The sequence below is a fragment of the Plecotus auritus genome, assembly GCF_963455305.1.
Source record: "Plecotus auritus genome assembly, chromosome: 6".
In the NCBI taxonomy this organism is placed as follows: Eukaryota; Metazoa; Chordata; class Mammalia; order Chiroptera; family Vespertilionidae; genus Plecotus; species Plecotus auritus.
The window spans coordinates 37,662,316-37,684,041 of record NC_137773.1 but is presented as its reverse complement, the minus strand read 5'-3'; the positions used below and the strand labels follow the sequence as shown (position 1 = coordinate 37,684,041).

Genomic DNA, 21,726 nt, shown 5'->3' with positions numbered 1-21,726 from the left:
GAATTATCTTTGGGTGGCAAGGATATCAATTTTTCTTGTTATTCTGCTATAAGTTTTTGTTTAAAAAATCCTACATATGCTTGAAGACAGCGGTCGCCAATCGGTGATCCGCGGACCACTGGTGGGCCATGAGTTCCAAAAGGTTGGCCACCACTGGTTTAAAAAAATAGTTGGAGCAGCAGTTGCCAACTGGTGGTCCATGAGGTCCGAAAGGTTGGCGACCGCTGCTTTAAGATGCAGCCCAAATGAAACGTCATCCCAATAGTGTTACTTTTTTCACATCTTATCTTTAGTTTCTAGAATAGTGCCTGCCACTTCTTTCCTATGAACTCCTAAAAAAAGTTTGGCTTGTTCTCCCTTTTTAGGTATCCTTATTTTCTATCTTGTATTTATAATTTTCTACTTTATGAAAATTTATTATATACTATCAGCAGTAATTGATCACTTGTGCCTTCTTAAATCACTTTCATCACTTGGATCCCTGCCCCTATCCCCCAAAAATACTCTCTCCTTTTTCCTCCTACTTGAATGGCCAATCCTCAGTCGCTTCTCCTCAAATGTTAACTGCTGAAATACTCCACAAATCAGGCCTAGGATCTCTGCTCCTCTCTTCTCTCCTTACTGTCCAGCGCGGACCTTTTCCCTAAATTCTAGATGTATAAAAAACCATCTGGGTGTCCAGGAGGCATCTCAAACAAACCTCTAATCTTCTGCTGCCAAATACTTTCTACCTGTAGTTTCCCCATTTTAGTACTGGCAAGTCCATCCTTCTTATTGCTCAAATAAAATTCTTGAGTCAACATCTATTGCTCTTTATCTTACACCCCAATTCAGCCCATCAGCTAATCTCATTAGCTCTGTTTTTCATAATATGTCCAGAATCCAACCATGTCTCACCAATTTCATCATTAAGTTGGTTTGAGTATCCATTATCTCTTATCCAGATTATGCCAATAACCTCCTAACTGGTCCTACAATATCTATCTTTGCTCCTAGAAATCTATTCTCCACCAGCATTAGAGTGATCCTCACATATAATGTCATTCTTCCACTCAAACACCCCAATAGTCTCCCATTTCTCTTAAGAGTAAATGACAATGCTCTTACAAGGGAGCCCTATAAGGCCCTATATTATCTTGCCTTCTAACCCAGTCACTTTGGCCTCTTTCCTGTTGATCAAGCATCAGGCTTACTCCTAACACAGGACCTTTGCCTCTGCCTGGAACATTCTCCTCTCAGACAGTTGTAGCTCATCTCCTTCATATTTCTGGACCATATGTAATTTTATCAGGAGCCTTCCAGACTAGCCTCTAAAAGTTACCAATCCTTCCACCCATCACTTCTTATAAATCTTTTTCTGTTTAATTTTTCTCCACAGGGCTTAATCCCATCTAGTAGCTTATATGTTCAGCTGATGTCCCATGAGGTCAGGAGTGTCACTTTTTTTCACATCTTATCTTTAGTTTCTAGAATACTGCCTGACACATTATAGGCCCTCAAATATTTATTTATTGAATGAATGGATGAATGCCTTTAGGTCTTTTATTAGGCAGTAAGCTCCTTAAAGAGTTAATGTTTATTTTGCATCTCCCAGAGCAGTTTGTAGGGTATATGCATAGTACCTGTTAATTTTTGTGTCAAATAAATAAACAATGTTTAAACAGAACAATAAGATTCAAAGAAAAATAAAAGATATAAACAAACCAACAACATGACTATGCTTACCTGTTCTATTGCACTCTTTAATTTGTTCATGTGGCTTTCAAACAGAGGAAAATGTGAGAAAAAAAATTCATTAAATTTGTTATTTTCATCTTCATCTTTGGATAATGAAAAGATTACCCCAATTGCAATCTTCTTTTTTCTCACAATTCCTGGGGTAGGGCCACAGCTTTCATCTGATAGATTAAAGCTTTCTTCTATAGACCTTAAAAACAAATATTTTTATTAAAAAATATATAAAAATAATTGAATTTTCAATTCTATCCCCTTGCTAATTAAATGTAGGCAAACTAAAGGCCTTCTGTTTTATCAAGTAAATCTAAAAATTCCTATCAATTGTAAATTTCATTCATAAATCTACTGGCTAGTCCTTCATGGTCAAATTTTAATAAGAAATTTTAAGAGTCAGAGTAGGAACACTTTGGTTTAACTAAAAGTCACTAAAATATAGATAATCCCAATTCAGAACTAACCTAAATATGCCTGAATTTTAAGGTTTATAGATGAGTCTGATACAACCTCTTCACTGTTCTAGAATCTACTTGTTTCTTCTTTTGATTAAAGGAGTAAAATCAAAGATGAAGGAATACAGGGGGTAAATAAAGGAGAAGCTTCATTATCTATAGTTGTACTTAACATAGACTAAAAAAAAAAAAAAATCACACCACCTTTCAAGCATGAATTATCTTGCCAAAATACAAACAGGAAAAACTGACATATCAAATTATGCAGCACATGGATCAAAGTCCTAACAGAAGAGTTAAGACTATAAACCTCTTACAAGAAAACAGAGGGTCAAAAGCTTTATGAAGGACTTGACAATCATTTCTTGGGTAAGACACCAAAAGCACAGGCAACAAAACAAAGAAGAGATGAACTACATAAAAATTAAAAACTGTTGGTTAAGCGTCACCCCATGCACTAAAAGGTCACCAGTTTGATTTTTGGTAGGGTATGGCAACTGAATAGATGTTTCTCTCTCACATCAATGTTTCTCTCTTTCCCTCCCTCTCTCTAAGAAAATAAATTTAAAATGTTTTTAAAAGGAATAAAAAGGCAACCCATGGAATGGGAGAAAATATTTGCGAAGCATTTGTATGATAAGAAATTGATATACAGAATATATAAATAATTCCTACAACTCAACAACAAAAAATAACCTGATTTTAAAATGGGCAAAACACTTGAATAGACATTTCTCCAAAGAAGAAATACACATGGCCAATAAGCACATGAAAACATGCTTAACACCACTAGGCATTACAGAAATTCAAATCAAAACCATAATGAGATAACACTTCACACCTATTAGGATGGCTGTGATGATAAAAAAAAAAAAAAGAAAAGAAAAGAAAACAACAATTGGCAACGATGTAGAGCTAGCATGTCAAACTCTTGGCTCACAACGAATATTTTTGGGGCCCAGCTAATATAATGGTATGAGAAACGTTTTAATAAAAATTTTGTAACTTCATTTTTACAGTATCCTGTTATACATAATTATTAATAACAAACTGCAACGTTCACTAATGACTGATTACTATAATCGTGTTGCATTCATTTCTCTTCCACACCTTACACGCAGGTGCACCATTTCTCTCCACTAATACTAGCAGTGAATATTTTAGAAGACGATTGCTACGTTATTAGTCTTGTACTGACTTGTTTGGTGCGCACAACAGGAAATATTTGCTTTTGGAGAACAAGAAAAATACGTTTATTTGCATTACGCTTATTAATTTGTGCAGTTATTCAGTGTCAGGTGAGTTAATCTTCAAGAAAAAATATTAATTTTATTAAAATGTTCTATTGTTTTATGTTAACAATTACTCATTTATTTCAGCCCTTTATATTCAGCATATCTATATTGAAATAAACCTACATTTCTATGAGTATTGAAGCTTTTTTTGGTGGCCCACATAAACTTAAACCTTATTTATTTGGCGCATTTTAGTATTTGAGTTTGACATGCTTGATGTAGAGAAACTAAAACTCTTGTGCTTTTCTGGTAGAAATGCAAAATGGTGCAGCCATTGTGGAAAACATTATGGTGATTCCTCAAAACTTAAACACAGAATTCTATACAATCCAGCAATTCTATGTCTGGGTATAGACCAAAAAGAAATGAAAGCAGGGACTTGACCCGGTATTTGTACACATGGCCATGTCCATATCAGCATTATTCACAATAGCCAAAAAGTGAAAACAACCCAAATATCTATCAACAGATGAATATGAACGAACAAAATGTGGTATATACATATAATGGACTATTATTCAGATAAAAAAGAAAATGAAATGTTGATTTATGCTACAACAAGGATGAACCCTGAAGACATGCTAAGTAAAATAAGCCAGACATAAAAGGACAAATATTATATGATTCCAATTATATGAAGTATCTAGAATAGTCAAATTCATAAAGACAAAAAATAGAGTGGTGATTTCCAGGGACTAAGAGGAAGGAGGAATGGGGGTTAATTATTGTTTAATGGGTACAGAGTTTTAGTTTGGAGAGATAAGTTCTGGACATGAATAGTTGCACAACAATGTGGAGGTACTTAATGCCACTGAACTATATATCTAATAATGGTTAAAATGGTAAATTTTATGTTATGCATACTTTACCACAATGAAAAAAAATGATGCAATAGATTTACAAACAATACAAAAGATCAATGAAACCAAGAGCTGGTACTTTGAAAAGATAAACAAGATCGATGAGCCTTTAGCCAGACTCATCAAGAAACAGAGAGAAGACTCAAATAAATAAAATTGGAAATAAAAGATGTGAAGTAACAACTGAAACCACAGAAATACAAAGGATTTTAAGAAAATACTATGAACAACTATATGCCAAAAAACATGGGTGAAATGGACAAATGCCTAGAAACATACAATCTTCAAAAATTCAATCACAAAGAATCAGAAAACCTGAACAGACCAATAACAACTAAAGAAATTGAAGCAGTGGTCAAAAAAGTCCAAGCAAACAAAAGTCCTGGACCAGACCGTTTCACTGGGGAATTTTATCAAACATACAACGATGAACACCTATATCCTCCTCAAACTATTCCAAAAAATTCAAGAGGAAGGAAGATTTCAAAGCTAATTTTAGTAGGCCAGCATTATCCTAATTCCAAAACCAGATAGACAATACAAAGAAAGAAAATTACAGGCCAATATCCCTGAAGAACATAAATGCTAAAATCCTTAACAAAATATTAGCATATCAGATGCAGCAATATATCAAAAACAAAAAACAAAAAAAAAATACACCATGACCAAGTGGGATTTATTTCCGGGATGCAAGGTTGGTGTCAGGGAGCACAGGAGACTTGGTTAGAAAGTCTGTAAGGACGAAATTCCAAAAAGGGAAGTAGGCTGAAGGCGGCTGCCCCTTTATCCAAATTCTGACTTAGGGGAGTTGGCCAAAGGCAGCTACGCCTAATTGTTCCTTGACCTTTCCAAACAAGTCTGTGTACGTGCTGACCCTTGGGGATTTTACCGGAATCTTTATGCTTAATTTTTAGGTGTCCTTGCTTAAAGGACATTGCAGACACATCGTCCTCCCAAGATTACTTACCCTACTGATTGTATCTAAAAGATAAAGTTTATCTCAAACTGCTGTTACAATAAAAGCCTGAAGAGGCAGGCGATCAAGGCTGTCTAGTTCCTTTAGCCAGGCAATCCCTTAGCACTCTCTTTCACAGCAAACCTGTGTCAGAGTAATCATTCATCCATTGCTCAAGGTCTGCTGGTCAGCCCTCGCAAAGGTTGGTACAACATTCTTAAATCAATAAATGTGATAAACAAAATGAAAGATAAAAATCATATGATCATTATCAACAGAAGTAGAAAAAGCATTTGACAACATCCAGCACCCATTTTAAAAAATATATTTTTACTGATTTCAGAGAGGAAGAGAGAGGGAGAAAAAGACAAACATCTCATCTCATAATGATGAGAGAGAATTATTAATCAGCTGCCTCCTGCACGCCTCAGACTGGGGATTGAGCCCACAACCCAGGCATGTGCCCTGACCAGGAATCAAACCCTGACCTCCTGGTTCATAGGTTGACGCTCAACCACTTAGCCACACTGGCCAGGCCTGGGACCCATTTTTGAAAAAAACTTTCACCAAAGTGGGAATAAAAGGATCATACATCAACATAATAAAGGCCATATATGACAAACCTACATCTAACATCATACTCAATGGGCAAAAACTAAAAGTGTTTCCCCCTAAGAACAGGTAAAAGACAGGGATGTCTGCTTTCACCTCTCTTATTCAACATAGTGTTGGAAATCTTAGCTACAGAGATCAGACAAGAAGAAGAAATAAAAGGCATCCAAATTGGAAAGGAGGAAGTAAAACTGTCATTATTCACAAATGACATGATATTATACATAGAAAACCCTAAAGACTCTACCAAAAAACTACTAGATTAATAAAGGAATTCGTCAAAGTAGCAGGATACAAAATTAACATGCAGAAATCTATAGCATTTTTATACACTAATAGTGAATTCTCAGAAAGAGAAACTAGGAGAAACCAAGATGGCGGTATAGGTAAGCACCTAAACGGCTGCCTCGCACAACAATTTCAAAACTACAACTAAAAGACAAAACGAACATCATCCAGAACCACAGGAAGGCTGGCTGAGTGGAAATTCTACAACTAGAAGGAAAGAGAAAAGCTCACAGAGAATTGGAGGTACGGCAAAGGGTCTTTGTGCGCACAGAGAGGAAGGGCGGCTGAGAGCCTGGCTGACTTTCTCTGGTGTAAGGGGAAGGAAGCCCCCGACCGCACTGAACCTCAGTTCTGACTGCACTGAACCCCAGTTCCGGGCGAGCCTCTGGGGACCCACGCTCTTACGGGGGGAGTCTGGACTCTCGGGCAGAGACTCGGGAGCTGGGGAAGGCAGAGGTCTACGAGTGCGCGCAAGGGCAAGGCTGACGGGAAGCCAAGACAGTCTGCTCCGCCCTGAGACTCCACCCCATCCAAGCTGAGCATAGAGGCTATTACAATTTGGCAAGCCTAATCCTATAAGGCTGTCTCTAGCACCGAACTTCTCCCAGCATAGACACAGCTGATCCTTACAGCCATCTGGCCTGGAGGTCAATTCCTCCCAGTGATACCAACAACAATCAAGACTTCATTACAACAAGGCTGTACACACAATCCACAAAGGGGTGCACCAAGAGTGTCCACCTCAGGTTAACTGGGGAGGCTGACCCACTGGGCCATATAGGAAACCTAGCACACAAATTTACCCTACAAACTCAGGGAAGCAGTGAAAATGCGGCATCAAAGAAACAGACCACAAATGAAAGAAATGGAGGAAAACAAACGACTGGATATAGAATTCAAAACCACGGTTATAAGGCTTTTCAAGAATATCCTAGAAAAGGCCGATAAATATAACGAGACCCTCGAAGATATGAAAAAGGACCAACTAGAAATTAAACATACACTGACTGAAATAAAAAATATTATACAGAGACCCAAAAACAGACTAGAGGAACACAAGAATCAAGTCAAAGAATTGAAATACAAAGAAGCAAAAAACACTCAACCGAAAAAGCAAAAAGCAAAAAAAAAAATCCAAAAAGTTGAAGATAGTGTAAGAAGACTCTGGGACAACTTCAAGCGTACCAACATCAGAATTATGGGGGTGCAAAAAGAAGAGAGAGAGCAAGATACTGAAAACCTATTTGAAGAAATAATGACCGAAAACTTCCCCCACCTGGTGAAAGAAATAGACTTACAAGTCCAGGAAGCGCACAGAACCCCAAACAAAAGGAATCCAAAGAGGACCACACCAAGACACATCACAATTAAAATGCCAAGAGCAAAAGACAAAGAGAGAATATTAAAAGCAGCAAGAGAAAAACAGTTAGTTACCTACAAGGGAGCACCCATACGACTGTCAGCTGATTTCTCAACAGAAACTATGCAGGCCAGACGGGAGTGGCAAGAAATTTTCAATGTGATGAATAGCAAGAACCTACAACCAAGATTACTCTACCCAGCAAAGCTATCATTCAGAACTGAAGGGCAGATAAAGAGCTTCACAGATAAGAAAAAGCTAAAGGAGTTCATCACCACCAAACCAGTATTACATGAAATGCTGAAAGGTATTCTTAAAGAAGAGGAAGAAGAAAAAAGTAAAGAGAAAAATTATGAACAACAAATACATATCTATCAACAAGTGAACCTAAAAATCAAGTGAATTAAAAACCTGAGGAACAGAATAATCTGGTGAATATAATAGAATCAGGGGCATAGAAAGGGAGTGGACTGACAATTCTCGGGGGGAAAGGGGTATGGGGGGTTCAGGAAGAGACTGGACAAAAATCATACACCTATGGATGAGGACAGTGGCGGGGGAGGTAAGGGCAGAAGGTGGGGTGGGAACCGGGTGGAGGGGAGCTATATGGGGGGAAAAAGGAGAAACAATTGTAATAATCTGAATAAAGATTTATTTTTTAAAAAAAAGAGAGAGAAACTAAAAAAACAATCCCATTACCATTGCAACAAAAAATTAAGATACCTAGGAATAAATTTAACTAAGGAGGTAAATGACCTGTACTCAGAAAACGTATAGAACACCGAAAAAAAGAAATAGAGGAAGATAGAAATAAGTAGAAGCATATACCGTGTTTTGTTTTGTTTTTGTTGTTTTTTTTAATGTATTTTATTGATTTTTTACAGAGAGGAAGGGAGAGGGATAGAGAGTTAGAAACATTGATGAGAGAGAAACATTGATCAGCTGCCTCCGGCACACTTCCTACTGGGGATGTGCCCACAACCCAGGTACATGCCCTTGACCGGAATCGAACCTGGGACCTTTCAGTCCGCAGGCCGATGCTCTATCCACTGAGCCAAACCGGTTAGGGCATGTACTGTGTTCATGGGCTGGAAGAATTAACACCATTAAAATATCCATACTACCCAAAGCCATCTATAGATTCAACACAATCCCTATTAAAATACCAATGGCATATTTAACAGATCTAGAACTAATACTCCAAAAATTTATATGGCATTAAAAAAGACCCCGAATAGCCGCAGCACTCTTGAGAAAGAAGAACAACATTGCAGGAATCACAACACCTGATATCATACATTAAAAAGCCACTGTAATCAAAGCACCCTGGTACTGGCACAAGAATAGGCATATAGATCAATGGAACAGACTAGAGAACCCAGAAATCAACTCAAGCCATTACACTCAATTAAATATTTGACAAAGGAGACAAAGGCCTACACTGGAGTAAAGACTGTCTCTTCAGTAATTCGTGCTGGGAAAATTAGCAACATGCAAAAAAAATAAAAATAAAAATGAAACTAGACCACCAACTTACACCACTGACAAGAACAAATTCAAAATGGATAAAAGACTTAAATATAAGTTATGAAACCATAAAAATCCTAGAAAAAAACATAGGCAACAAAATCTCAGACATCTCACGTAGCAGAATTTTCACCAATACATCTAGTAGGGCAAGAGAAATAAAGGAAAAGAATAAGCAAATGGGACTACTTAAATCTAAAAAGCTTCTGCACAGCAAAAGAAACCATCAACAAAATGAAATGGGAGTCCACTATATGGGACTCATCAATGATACATCTGATAAGGGATTAATCTCTAAAATAAAGAACTCATACAACTCAACAAAAGGAAGACAAACAATCCAATTAAAAAGTGAGCAAAGGACCTAAATAGACACTTCTCCAAAAAGAACATACAGGTGGCACTGAAACATATGAAAAAATACTGAACGTCACTCATCATCTGTGATGCCAATTAAAACTACAAAGAGGTATCACCTCATACCTGCCAGAATGGCTACCATCAATAAATATACAAACAATAAGTGCTGGCAAGGATGTGAAGAAAAAGGAACCCTTGAACTCCGCTGGTGGGAAGGCAGACTGGTGTAGCCACTATGGAAAACAGTACGGAGCTTCCTCAAAAAATTAAAAAGGGAACTGCCATTTGACCCAGTGATCCCACTTCAAGTCATATATCCTAAAAAGACAGAAACACCAATCAGAAAGAATACCTACATCCCTATGCTCACAACAGTGTTATTTACAATAGCTAAGATTTGGAAACAGTCCAAGTGCCCATCAGCACATGAGTGGATAAAAAAAGAAGTTGTACATTTACACAATGGAATACTAGGCAGCTGTAAAAAAGAAGGATCTCTTACCCTTTGAGCCAGCATGGAGGGACCTGGAGATTATCATGCTAAGTAAAATAAGCCAGGCAGAAAAACACAAATATCACATGATCTCACTTATATGGGGAATCTAATGAACAAAATAAACTGGCAAACAAAAATAGATCCAGAAACTTGGAAGCGTGTAACAGACTGACAAATCTCAGAGGGAAGAGAAAGAAGGGGTGGTGGGAAGAAATTAACCAAAGAACTTATATGCATATATGCATAGCCCATGAATACCGACAATAGTGTGGTAAAGGCCTGGGGTTGGGCAGGAGCCAAATGGGGGGGGGCAATGAGTGGAGAAAAGGGGGAAAGGAACATCTGTAATACTCCTAACAATAAAGATACATTTTTAAAAGTTTTAAGTTCCAAACTTAAAATACATAAAATGTGAGTCCAATCTCTAAAACCCATACGAAAGTATGTTTAAAGAGCTATTCAATCTTATTTATATAAATTGAAGGTTCCAACTTACCATCTAGGAAATACCCCATTCTCCAAACTTGTTGTTTGGCTGCGTCTCCAACGTCTCTGGTAGCTGCTGGCACAACTTCGGGTAAGTGAGGAATTTGGGGAGGGAAATGGCGTAATAAGCAAGCTGCTGAGAGATGCTGTCAAATCAGAAAGAGAACAAGTACAAGTCAATTACTACTAAGCAAAAAGACAAATTTCAACAAATTTAAGAGCCAGTGACTCAAATTTTCCATTTTGCTTCATGAGTCTCTAAAATGTCCATTTAATAACATAACTGTTGGAACAACGTCCCAGAAAAGAAAAATCGTATTTTAACAGTGTGTTGGCAAGAGACTCTGGACAATCCATCTTGACATGCTTTCCCCAGCCCTACCCCATAAGAAAATACTACTGTGAAACAAAGCATTATTTCTTATCTCTTTGGCCATGAGACTACCCTCTAGCTTAGCTGAACCCTTAGTCCTTAAAGAAAAAGAAATATTATGTGTTTCAATTTTAATGCTGTAGCAATTTTAATGCTATAGTTGGATTTTAAGAACAAAAATAAGTGTCTAAATGTCACTTAAAGATGTCACTTAAAAATACTCATGGATAACTTGTGCACAGATAGTCAAGCTTGTAAATGTTTGGCCACTATACCTACCCAGATCCAAAAATAAAAAAGAGGTAAATCCTATCACCTGCTCTCTGGAGCATCCTAATGGTTGACAGACACATTCCAATAGAGGCCACCGTGGTTATAATTGCTACTAGAGGCCCGGTGCACGAAATTCGTGCACGGGTGGGAGGATGTCCCTCAGCCCAGCCTGCACCCTCTCCAATCTGGGACCCCTCGAGGATCAGGCCTAAACGGGCAGCCGGACATCCCTCTCACAATCCAGGACTGCTGACTCGCCTGCCTGCCTTCCTGATTGCCCCTAACCGCTTCTGCCTGCCAGCCCAATCACCCCCTAACCACTCCCCTGCCAATCTGACTGATGCCTAACTGCTCCCCTGCCAGCCTGATTGTTCCTAACTGCCCTCCCCTGCAGGCCTGGTCACCCCTAACTGCCCTCCACTGCAGGCCTGGTCCCTCCCAACTGCTCTCTCCTGCAGGCCTGGGTCCCCCCCCCCCCCCCCAAATGCCCTTGCCTGGTCGCCCCCAACTTCTCTCCTCTGCCGGCCTGGTCACTCCTAACTGCCCTCCCCTGCAGGCTTGATAGCCCCCAACTGCCCTCCCTTGCAGGCCTGGTCCCTCCCAACTGCCCTCCCCTGCTGGTCTGATCGCCCACAACTGCCCTCCCCTGCTGGCCTGATACTTCCCAACTGCCCTCCGCTGCAGGCCATCTTTTGGCGGCCATCTTGTATCCACATGGGGGCAGCCATCTTGTGTGTTGGAATGATGGTCAATTTACATATTACTATTTTATTAGGTAGGATAGAGGCCTGCTGCACGGGTGGGGGCCAGCTGGTTTGCCCTGAAGTGTGTCCTGGATCAGGGTGGGGGTTCCCTTGGGGCATGGGGCAGCTTGGGAGAGGGGCCTGTGGTGGTTTGCAGGCCGGCCACACCCCCGGCAACCCAAGCGGAGGCCCTGGTATCTGGGATTTATTTATCTTCTATAATTGAAACTTTGTAGCCTTGAGCGGAGGCCTGGGCCGGCCAGGGTGTGCAGGAAGCCTGGCTTCCTCCATTGCCGGGGAAACCCAAGCCTCCTGCTTGCTCTGTGGCCGCAGCCATTTTGGTTGGGTTAATTTGCATACTCACTCCTGATTGGCTTGTGGGTGTGGCTTGTGGGTGTAGCAGTATGGTCAATTTGCATATTACTCTTTTATTAGATAGGATAATCCCATAACTGGGAATTATTCTCTTCTTAAAACCCTTCTCTGCAATCTAAAAGTTCTATTTCTTGCCTAGGTTTAATAAACTACAACTCTATTTTTCCTTGGGCTAGGAATGATCTTCTCCTTCCCACTTGATCCACAGAGAAAAAGACATTAAGGGCTTGCTTTTCATTTGGCAATATTTTTAGATTTCCATCTTCATGATTATAACCACATACTGAAAATTTATAAAGTAATCTAAAACAGGGAGTTATTATTATCATCTATGAAAAGGTACATGCCACATGATATGTTAGATACCAGGACTGAAAACTAAGAGACTGACCTTATAAAGATTTGTTCATATAAATTCTCTGACAAATTCAATGATAAAGGGGAGAGGCATTAACTACCATGCAAACATCTGAACCACCAATGAATTAATTCTAAATTCCTTTCTTGAAAGATCACATTTTATCAATTAGTATCATAAAACTTTGTAAATTAAGGTAAGACTGGGTATGTATAACAAATGTAGGTAGGTATGGGTTCAGTGAAAAAAACAAATGCTACTCTAAATTTTGAAAAACTATGTTTTACAAATTCTGAAATTAAAAATAATCCTATTAGAAAAAAAGAAAATGGCATATGTGAATTTAATGGCTTGAAGAAGCCTTACGGATCAATCTAGCTAGGTCCTTCAAATTATAACTGCAGAAAATGAAGTATAGAGGTATGAAATTCTCACCTCTAAAATGCTGGATAAAATAATGGGAATTAAATTCCAGGCACAGAAGAAAAAACTATATAATACAGAAGCAAGGGTATTAAGAGAAATATTCTCTCAATTAGTTCCAAAGAACAAAAATATAGAATTTGAAATGAAAGGTGAGATTATTTGAAAGATGTAGGCTTTTCATATTAGATTAGTGTTTTTCAGCTCTAGCTATCCATCAGAATTAGGCATTGAAGTTTTTCATGTTGTTTTGTTTCTCAAATATGGATGCCTAACACTTTTTCTAAGCTAAATCAGAGTGTTCAGGCATCTGAAAATTTTTTTTGAGACTTCATTTTTCTAATGCAAATGTAGGGATTACAATATATGGTTAAGTATGGACAATCAATTTGGATAGCAGGGACATATGTGATGACACACATGGATGACCACAGTGAATAAAGTTTCTCACACCTAACAATAACTCAAGCCTAAGATTACTCCTCCTTTCACTTATGCTGATCTCTGAGCCCTGACAGACACGTTTCCTTTTAAATGGAATATCCTTCTTCCGTGCCTTTGCCTGGATAATGCTAATTATTTTTCAAGACATAACTCAAGTATTTTCCCTCTGTTCCTTGCCCAGGCTGTTAGGTTTCCTTTATCTGGGTCTAGCACAGAATACATCACATAATGAACCATTACAGATAATTGTCCTGACTGTTCTCTCATTAGACTCTGCTCCTTAAGGTAGAATCTGGGCTTTTCTTTTTAAGCCTCACCTTGTTTCAACAAAAGTTTGTGAGACAAATTTGGAAGAGTCTACATTTGAAAAAAAAAAAAAAAAGTGTAACATTAGTTCAAAATGCTTAAGTTATTCTGGGCAAGAGATAGTCTAACCATTCAAATTCTAGTTAGGAATAAGCAGATATAAGCAATGTGTTTTTCTACTATACTATCTAAGCAGTCTCTTGAGCAATGCTTTTTTTCTTGTACTGGCTAAGCCTAAGCTAATGTACATTCATCTAGGCCAAGCATGTCAAGCTCACGGCCCACAACGAATATTTTTGGGGCCCAACCAATATAACGGTATGTGAGAAACATTTTAATAAAAATTTCTTAACTTAATTTTTACAATATCCTGTTATACATAATTATTAATAACAAACTACAACGTTCTCTAATGACTGCTTACTATATTCGTGTTGCATTCATTTCCCTTACACGTCTTACACGCAGGCACACTATTTCTCTCCACTAATACTAGCAGCGAATATTTTAGCATCCAATTGCCACATCATTAGTCTTGTACTGACTTATTTGGTGTGTGCAACAGGAAATATTTAGCTTTGGGAGAACAATAAAAATAGGTTTATTTGCATTACGCTTATTAATTTGTGCAGTTATTCAGTGTCAGGTAAGGTAATGTTCAAGAAAAAATATTAATTTTAATTAGAATGTTCTATTATTTTACATTAATGATTACTCATTTATTTCAGCCCTTTGTATTCAGCATGACTCTATTGAAATAAACCTATGTTTCTGCGACAATTGAAGCTTTTGGGTTTTTTTGCAGCCCACAAAAACTTAAACCTTCTTTATTTGGCCTGTGTTAGCCTTTGAGTTTGACATGCATGATCTAGGCCATGCTCCACCAGGCACATTAAATAATATAAGTGAAATATTTTAAATTTAATATATTTCTCTCTACTGTTTCTAAAATTCTCTTGTAATATCAATATAACAAGCTGTATACATAAAATTGAATAAAGGCAAAGATAAAAAAGAAAATCAGTGTCAGATAACAATTATCTCATAAAAAAAAAATGAGTTAATACATGAACCTGGCATTACCAGAGCGTGCTATGCCACTGTCTCTGTCCTCATTCAACTCTCTTCCAGGCATGTCCATTGGATTGCTGTGAACTGTGAATCAAGACAAGACTATCAGTTATAAAATATATTGCTATTCAAATTGACGATGTTCCTTTTAAATAGCAAACTCAATCATGCTCATCTCATTGCATTCCTTTATTTTTTCAATAGCATGGCACAAACCCAACACCAAGAGCTATTACTCAGCTGAACAAGCTTTAAGATCTATCTAATGATCTGACATATAATATGAAAATAATCTATAATATATAAAGCAAGGGTGACTAAAATAAGTATTTTAGAAGCATATTCAATGACATAGCAAGATATTCACAATATAGTATTAAATTTTATAAAAGGAAGCTACTGAATAGTAAGAATGGTGACTGCTGGACATATGATAGTTCACTCTATTATTCTGCCTGTAACAATTTATGTTTAAAAATCTGCATAATAAAAATTTTAAGAAAACTATTTGAATAGTATGATCCCAACTTTGTTTTAAAAATGGGGGGGGGGGGGGGAGGTTATTCCTGACTGACAGATGGTTAACATTTTTTGCCTATTATCACATTTCCCAAATTTTCTATAACAAATATGTACTGTTCATATCTCATATTTGTAAGGAAAGTAAATATTAATTAAAATAAGAAATTGAATACAACTTCCTGAATACTGAAGCATGAACACACTCACTCTACAATGATATAAACAAATATACTCAAATATGCCTTCTACAGAACAATTATAATGATGCTTGTTCATCTAAATCTTAGCTCCAAGAGAAATCATTCTTATGAATTAGTGTAGATCAGAAATTTTACAATAATAATAAGATATGGTATTTTCTGCAATTGGTGAACTATGGTACAAAAGCTACTCAGCCATGGAAACAAGATAGTATCACATTAGAAATTCTAACCGGATTATAATATTTATACTAAAATTTGGTTTGGAATTCTAAAGTTAAAGTCATTAGTACATAATGAGATAAGAAGTGACAAACACTGAAATTCATAACAATGTCAATTCCACTGATAAAAGTTTCTGGAAACTTCAAGAACATATTCAGTAGAAATAAATTATGTTCTTGCACTTCCTGAGCAATGTTTTCTTAACCAAACCCTCTATATTTATTTACTCTCTTGTTTCCACAGCTTAACTACAGATTCTAGCCACTGGGTCACACCAACTAGTCTACCCACACCGCACATCGCAAACCTGCAAAGAAAGAGGCGCTCCTGATCAGGCGGAGCGGACCCTGTTCAGAGAATGCCCGCCTGGGGCTGCAGAACTGTGAAAGACCTACATGGCAAAAATGTAAAATACATGTGAAAGAGAGCTGTTAGAGAAGCTGCAGTGTATCAGGAATAAAAGGTGAGCTAAAGCAGCACAAAAGCAGACCAACATATATGAATAGAAACTTTTAAACTTTTTTGAAACAGGATGGTTTCCCTCTGGTCATGGCAAACATAATGTCATGCCAATTTACTAATAAGTTTGTATAAAATAAAAAAAATAAACTTCTATATAAGGTAAAAATTATTTTAAATGTTCAATGCTTTCTAATATAAAACAATCTTTTTTTAATTTGTTGGGGTGACATTGGTTAATAAGGTCATACAGGTTACAGTGTACATTTCTATGATACATGATCTGTATATTGCATTGTGTTCACCACCTAAACAAACTTTTTAAAGAGCCAAAAAAGCACAGTTATGTTATCTGTATATGTTGGCACTTGCCAAATAAATTTATCTTTTTAAAAGTCAGTTTTAAAATGGCAGTGTTATCCTGCAATGGCAGTAAGGAGAAACCACCTAAATGCTTGGCTTAGAAAACAAAACACAACATACAACAAAGAACAAATACAGAAAAGGAACCTATTGACAAATAAGTATAAAAATAGTTTTTTCCAACCTAGTAATAAGTTACAACATAATGGAAAAAAACAAACTTCCTAGACTAGGAATCAGCCACTAAGGAAGCAGGCCACCAATACAGCCTGTCGGTCAGCGCCAGACTCCAGGCTGTTCAAAAAACTTGGCAACTACAGACTTGACCAAGAGAAAATTATAGTCTAAAAGACCCAAAAAGAGCAACATTACAGCCTGGAAGCAAGCAGCTGGGTTACTGTTACTCTTAAATATATATATATTTAATAACTTCAGAGAGGAAGGGAGAGGGAGAAAAAGACAGAAATATCAATGATGAGAGAGAATCACTGATCCTGCCTCCTGCACACCCCACACTGGGGATTGATCCCACAACTCGGGCATGTGCCCTGACTGGGAATCGAACTGTGACCTCCAGGTTCGTAGGATGGAGCACCTGTTACTCTTAATCAAGATGGCCTAAGTAGCCACCCAGGAGGTTTACCTAGGATAGAATAGGGAACTTTCTGTCTAAAAAGTGACAAATGTATCTTTCAAATTGCTAACAGATATTTTTCTATAACAAAAATTTCTACAATTATAGTACATATGCAACAATTCTTCCATGTTTCATTGTTCAGCTTTCTTCAGTTCTCCCTTCAAAATGTATCTGCTCTCTTTAAACTCCTCCCCTGCCTGCCTCTTAGTCTCAGCAAACGACTGTCTCCTACAGTCATATGCAGATGCATATGTATGAAGGCACACACAGAATTCACCAGATGAGAACTCACCTTTTCCTACCAACCTACCTTCAAACTTAATCAAATTCTCACCTATTCTTGCCCCCTTCATGCCTGAGCAGTAATAATAGGTAACATTATTCAAACCTTACTATGTGCTAGGGACTTATTCAGTGAAAAATCCTGCGAGGCCCTTCCTTACCTCCCTTTCAAAACTAATTTTTCTAAATCAGCCAGGACCTTCAAAAATCTTATTTGGCCTCATCCTCTAATCTCATCCTCCTTTTCCATCAACATTTAAACACAGTCAAAACTCTTCTACCTTCTCACCATATATATAATCCTATAGTTCCGTAGTTCTTAAAATGTGGTCCAAAGGCCCCCACGAAGTCCCTGGAACACTTTCAGAGGGTTGGTGAGTACTTCCCATTCCAACTACATATCAGTATGAGACTGGATTTTCTTTCTTTTTTTTTTTTTTGAGACTGGATTATCTTAATGCACTTCAACCAAAACAACATATCACAGGAGACTGAATACAGAAGTAGATATGAGAATCTAGCTGTCTTCTAGTAAGTCAGACATTTAGGAGATTTACAAAAATGTAAAACAATGCCACTCTTCTAACTAAATTATTTTTGTCTTGGAAAATAGTTATTTAAAAACACGCTATTTACATTAACATGAAAGGGGTTATTAGTGTCATTTTTTAACGAATTACTAAATAAATATTTTGAAATTTTCTGCTTTAGTTTCTAATATAATATATATCAACAAATGTGACCAATATAAACAAAAGCTCTCTGTGGTCCTCAATAATTTCTAAGTGTTTAAAGGGATCCCAAGACCAAAAATTAGAGAACCACTACTTACATCTTGGAAAAGAGACTAACTTCTGAGTCTCTCCTCAACTCTGAAACTGTTCACATACGCCATCAAAAGCCTTCCTGTTGCTTAATGCAATCCATACTATCTTATATTACCTTACACCGCATTTGATGCTGACTCCCACTAACTATAAATCCCCTGAGGTACTAACTGTGTCTGGTTTACTACTATATCCTCAGAGCCTAACAGAGTGCTTGGCATAAAATAGGTACTTGATAAGTATTTGTTAATTAATTGGAAATATAAAGAAAATAAGAAATGGTGCTCAAATATTCTTGATTCACAGTAAGAATGTACAAATAAAAAGGTGTTCAGTATTTAAAGTCTGTACTCTGTTAAATAAATTTTCTATTCTATAACTGAGATGAGTATATCTAGCATCTATAGTATAATTAGTATAACTACCTTTATAAGTAATAATGAATTTATATTAGTAAAATATATAGCTTTTAATAAGCCCTTTGAGCTTTGAAAAGTGTCAATTATAAAGAAAAAAGATTCAGTCATTTCCTTGTCACATCTTTACTTTGTTAAAGCCAATGAAATAATCAAGTTAGGAAAAAGCAGAACTTCTATTTTTCTATAAAATATACACACTTTGTGAAGCGCATGTCTGACACTATAGCCCATAGTGGGTGCTTAATAAATGGTTGCACATTTAAATGAGTTATAAAAAAATAATAGAATGTTATACTGTTAAGTTGGAAGAAAAACTATTTTCTACCAATTCATATAAGTAATACATATTTATTTAAATTAATTATAAATAAAAATTATCACTAAACAGGGAAGAGAGAAATATTCATTCTACTCTAACTGCTGTCTACTCTGACATACTGCAGTTCTCTATTCACTGGAAATATGGTCAGCAGCAATTTAGTTGTTTTCTAGGATAAAGCAAATGACTAGAAATGTTAAACAGTTTGTCACGTTGCAATGTTTAACTTAAATAATTACAACAATCAACTAACCAAATTACTAAATAAGTTGTTACTCTAATAAATCTTTTAAAGAACATCAACTTTGAATATCTTCTCATTTGAATTACATGTCAAAATGAGTACCATTTAAAATTAACTTTATTGTTAGGGAAGAGAGAAAGGAGAAAGTATAACTAAAACCAGGCTTCCTCAGATGGCTTTTCAAAGATGCATCAAACTTAAAAACAAATTTGATAGATCTTTATCAATTCTCTTTTTTCAGATACAAAATAAACATTATGCTCTAATATATGAAAATTATATTTTCCAAATAATAAAGATATAATATATACTTACAATTTAAAAGCCTTTTCCACTTCTAGTATTTGAAACTCTTTGGTCTTATAAAAGATCTACATTAACAAGAAAAAACTACAAATCCCTGTTATACTGTTAACATTTTTAAAACTTACAAAACCAAAGGAAGCACTTATTTACCTATATTTCCAAGTAGTCCATTAATAACTGTGTTACTGTCAGCCTTTAATGTACTGTTGTCCTGATTGATGAATTCAAGACTATCTTGCAACCTAAAGGGAAGAAGAAAAAAATATAAATTCCAAATTCATTATATGCTCCTAATGGCCCTTATTTGAATATCCCAAAGAAATATTAGTGCGTACCAGTTTTTTAATCCCTATTAGTACTAGAAACGAACTAATAATTTTAATCATCCTAAGGGCTAAATCCAGCCTGCTGCCTGATTTTTTAAAGTTTTAATGGAACACAGCCACATCCATTCATTTATGCATTGCACATGGCTGTTTTAATGCTACAATTACAGAGCTGAGAAATTACAACATACTGTCTGGCTCACGAAAACAAAAATATTTACTATCTGGATCTTTATAGAAAAATATTGCTGACCCAGATTTAAATTACAAACTTTCCTCTCATATTTTGACCCTGAAAATATTTTCTAAACTTCTGTCAGGAATAAAAAAAGAAATAAAAAAAGAAAATCAACCAAATATCCAAAAAGTATCTCTAGTCCATACATCATAAATGGCCTATATTACTTTTTTTAGTAAATTATTCAAATAACAAAAATAAAATCACTTTATGCATTTAATCCAAAGCATTGTTCTTTAGTATTTTAAGAAATATCAATTAGAACTTAGAAAATATAAAGGAACTGAGGGAATTAGAGCTAAAGTCAGACATGACAATGTAGGATCTCTAATTTCTAGTTTAGTATTAAACTCTTAAAATTTAGTACCTTTGGCATCCATTATATAAAAAAAATCTTTCCCTTTCATTCCTAAAAGTTAAGTCTTTTTAAAGTATTGACAATAAATAGAAGCTTTTAAGAATTTCCCTCGTTCAGAGTTGGCTTCTTGCTATCTCTTGCTGCTTTTGACTTTGGGTGCCCCAATGGTTTCTGATCTGGAAACTGCAGAATCCCTCCCTGGGGTCCACTACCACTTCATGCTAGCCCCAGTTCTTCATTAATAGATTCTGGCATGTAGCCCATTATCCTGATATCAGCTTCATTATTCTAATCTTGGCAATAATCCAATATAATAAAATAGGTAATATGCAAATTGACCATCACTCCACCACACAAGATGGCTGCCCCCAAGTGGACACAAGACAGCCGCCACAAAATGGCCGGCAGGGGAGGGCAGTTGTGGGCGATCAGGACAGCAGGGAAGGGCAATTGGGGGGGACCAGGCCTGAAAGGGAGGGCAGTTGGGGGGGACCAGGCCTGCAGGGGAGGGCAGTTAGTATGACTGGGCCGGCAGAGGAGGGCAGTTGGGGGCGACCAGGCCTGCAGGGGAGGACAGTTGGGGGGGACCATGGACTGCAGGGGAGGGCAGTTAGTATGACTAAGCCGGCAGAGGAGGGCAGTTGGGGGCGACCAGGCCTGCAGGGGAGGACAGTTGGGGGGGGACCATGGACTGCAGGGGAGGGCAGTTGGGAGCAACCAGGCCTGCAGGGGAGGGCAGTTAGGGGTGACCAGGCCTGCAGGGGAGGGCAGTTGGGGGGACCAGGCCTGCAGGGGAGGGCAGTTAGGGGCAACCAAGCCAGCAAGGAGGGCAGTTAGGGGTGACTAGGCCTGCAGGGGAGGGCAGTTAGAGTTGACCGGGCCAGCAGGGGGGGGGGCAATTGGGGGTGACCAGGCCGGCAGGGGAGGACAGTTAGGGGTGACCAGGCCAGCAGGGGAGGGCAGTTATGGGCAATCGGGCCAGCAAGGGAGCAGTTAGGCGTCCATCAGGCTGGCAGGGGAGTGGTTAGGGGGTGATCAGGCTGGCAGGCAGTTGAGTAGTTGGGAGCCAGCAGTCCTGGATTGTGAGAGGGCAGTCGGACATCCCTCAAGGGGTCCCAGATTGGAGAGGGTGCAGGCTGGGCTGAGAGACACCTCCCTCGCCCCCCCGCCCCGACCCCGTTCACAAATTTCATGTACCTGGTCTCTAGTC

The 21,726-nt window shown here is 37.6% G+C and overlaps 1 protein-coding gene across 2 annotated transcripts in view; it reads right to left on the bottom strand.

The window, feature by feature from the left end:
• FNIP1 (folliculin interacting protein 1) overlaps positions 1-21,726 on the bottom strand; it is a 113,329-nt gene that overhangs the window by 33,217 nt on the left and 58,386 nt on the right. Inside the window, exons 6-10 of one of the 2 annotated variants that reach the window (XM_080672878.1) lie at positions 19,745-19,836; positions 16,046-16,129; positions 14,804-14,875; positions 10,436-10,571; positions 1,726-1,927 (exon numbers count right to left, since the gene is read on the bottom strand). In XM_080672878.1, the coding sequence (XP_080529004.1) occupies positions 1,726-1,927; positions 10,436-10,571; positions 14,804-14,875; positions 16,046-16,129; positions 19,745-19,836 (586 nt within the window). The remainder of the gene's footprint in view (positions 1-1,725; positions 1,928-10,435; positions 10,572-14,803; positions 14,876-16,045; positions 16,130-19,744; positions 19,837-21,726) is intronic. The other variant, XM_080672879.1, reaches the window with a different exon arrangement.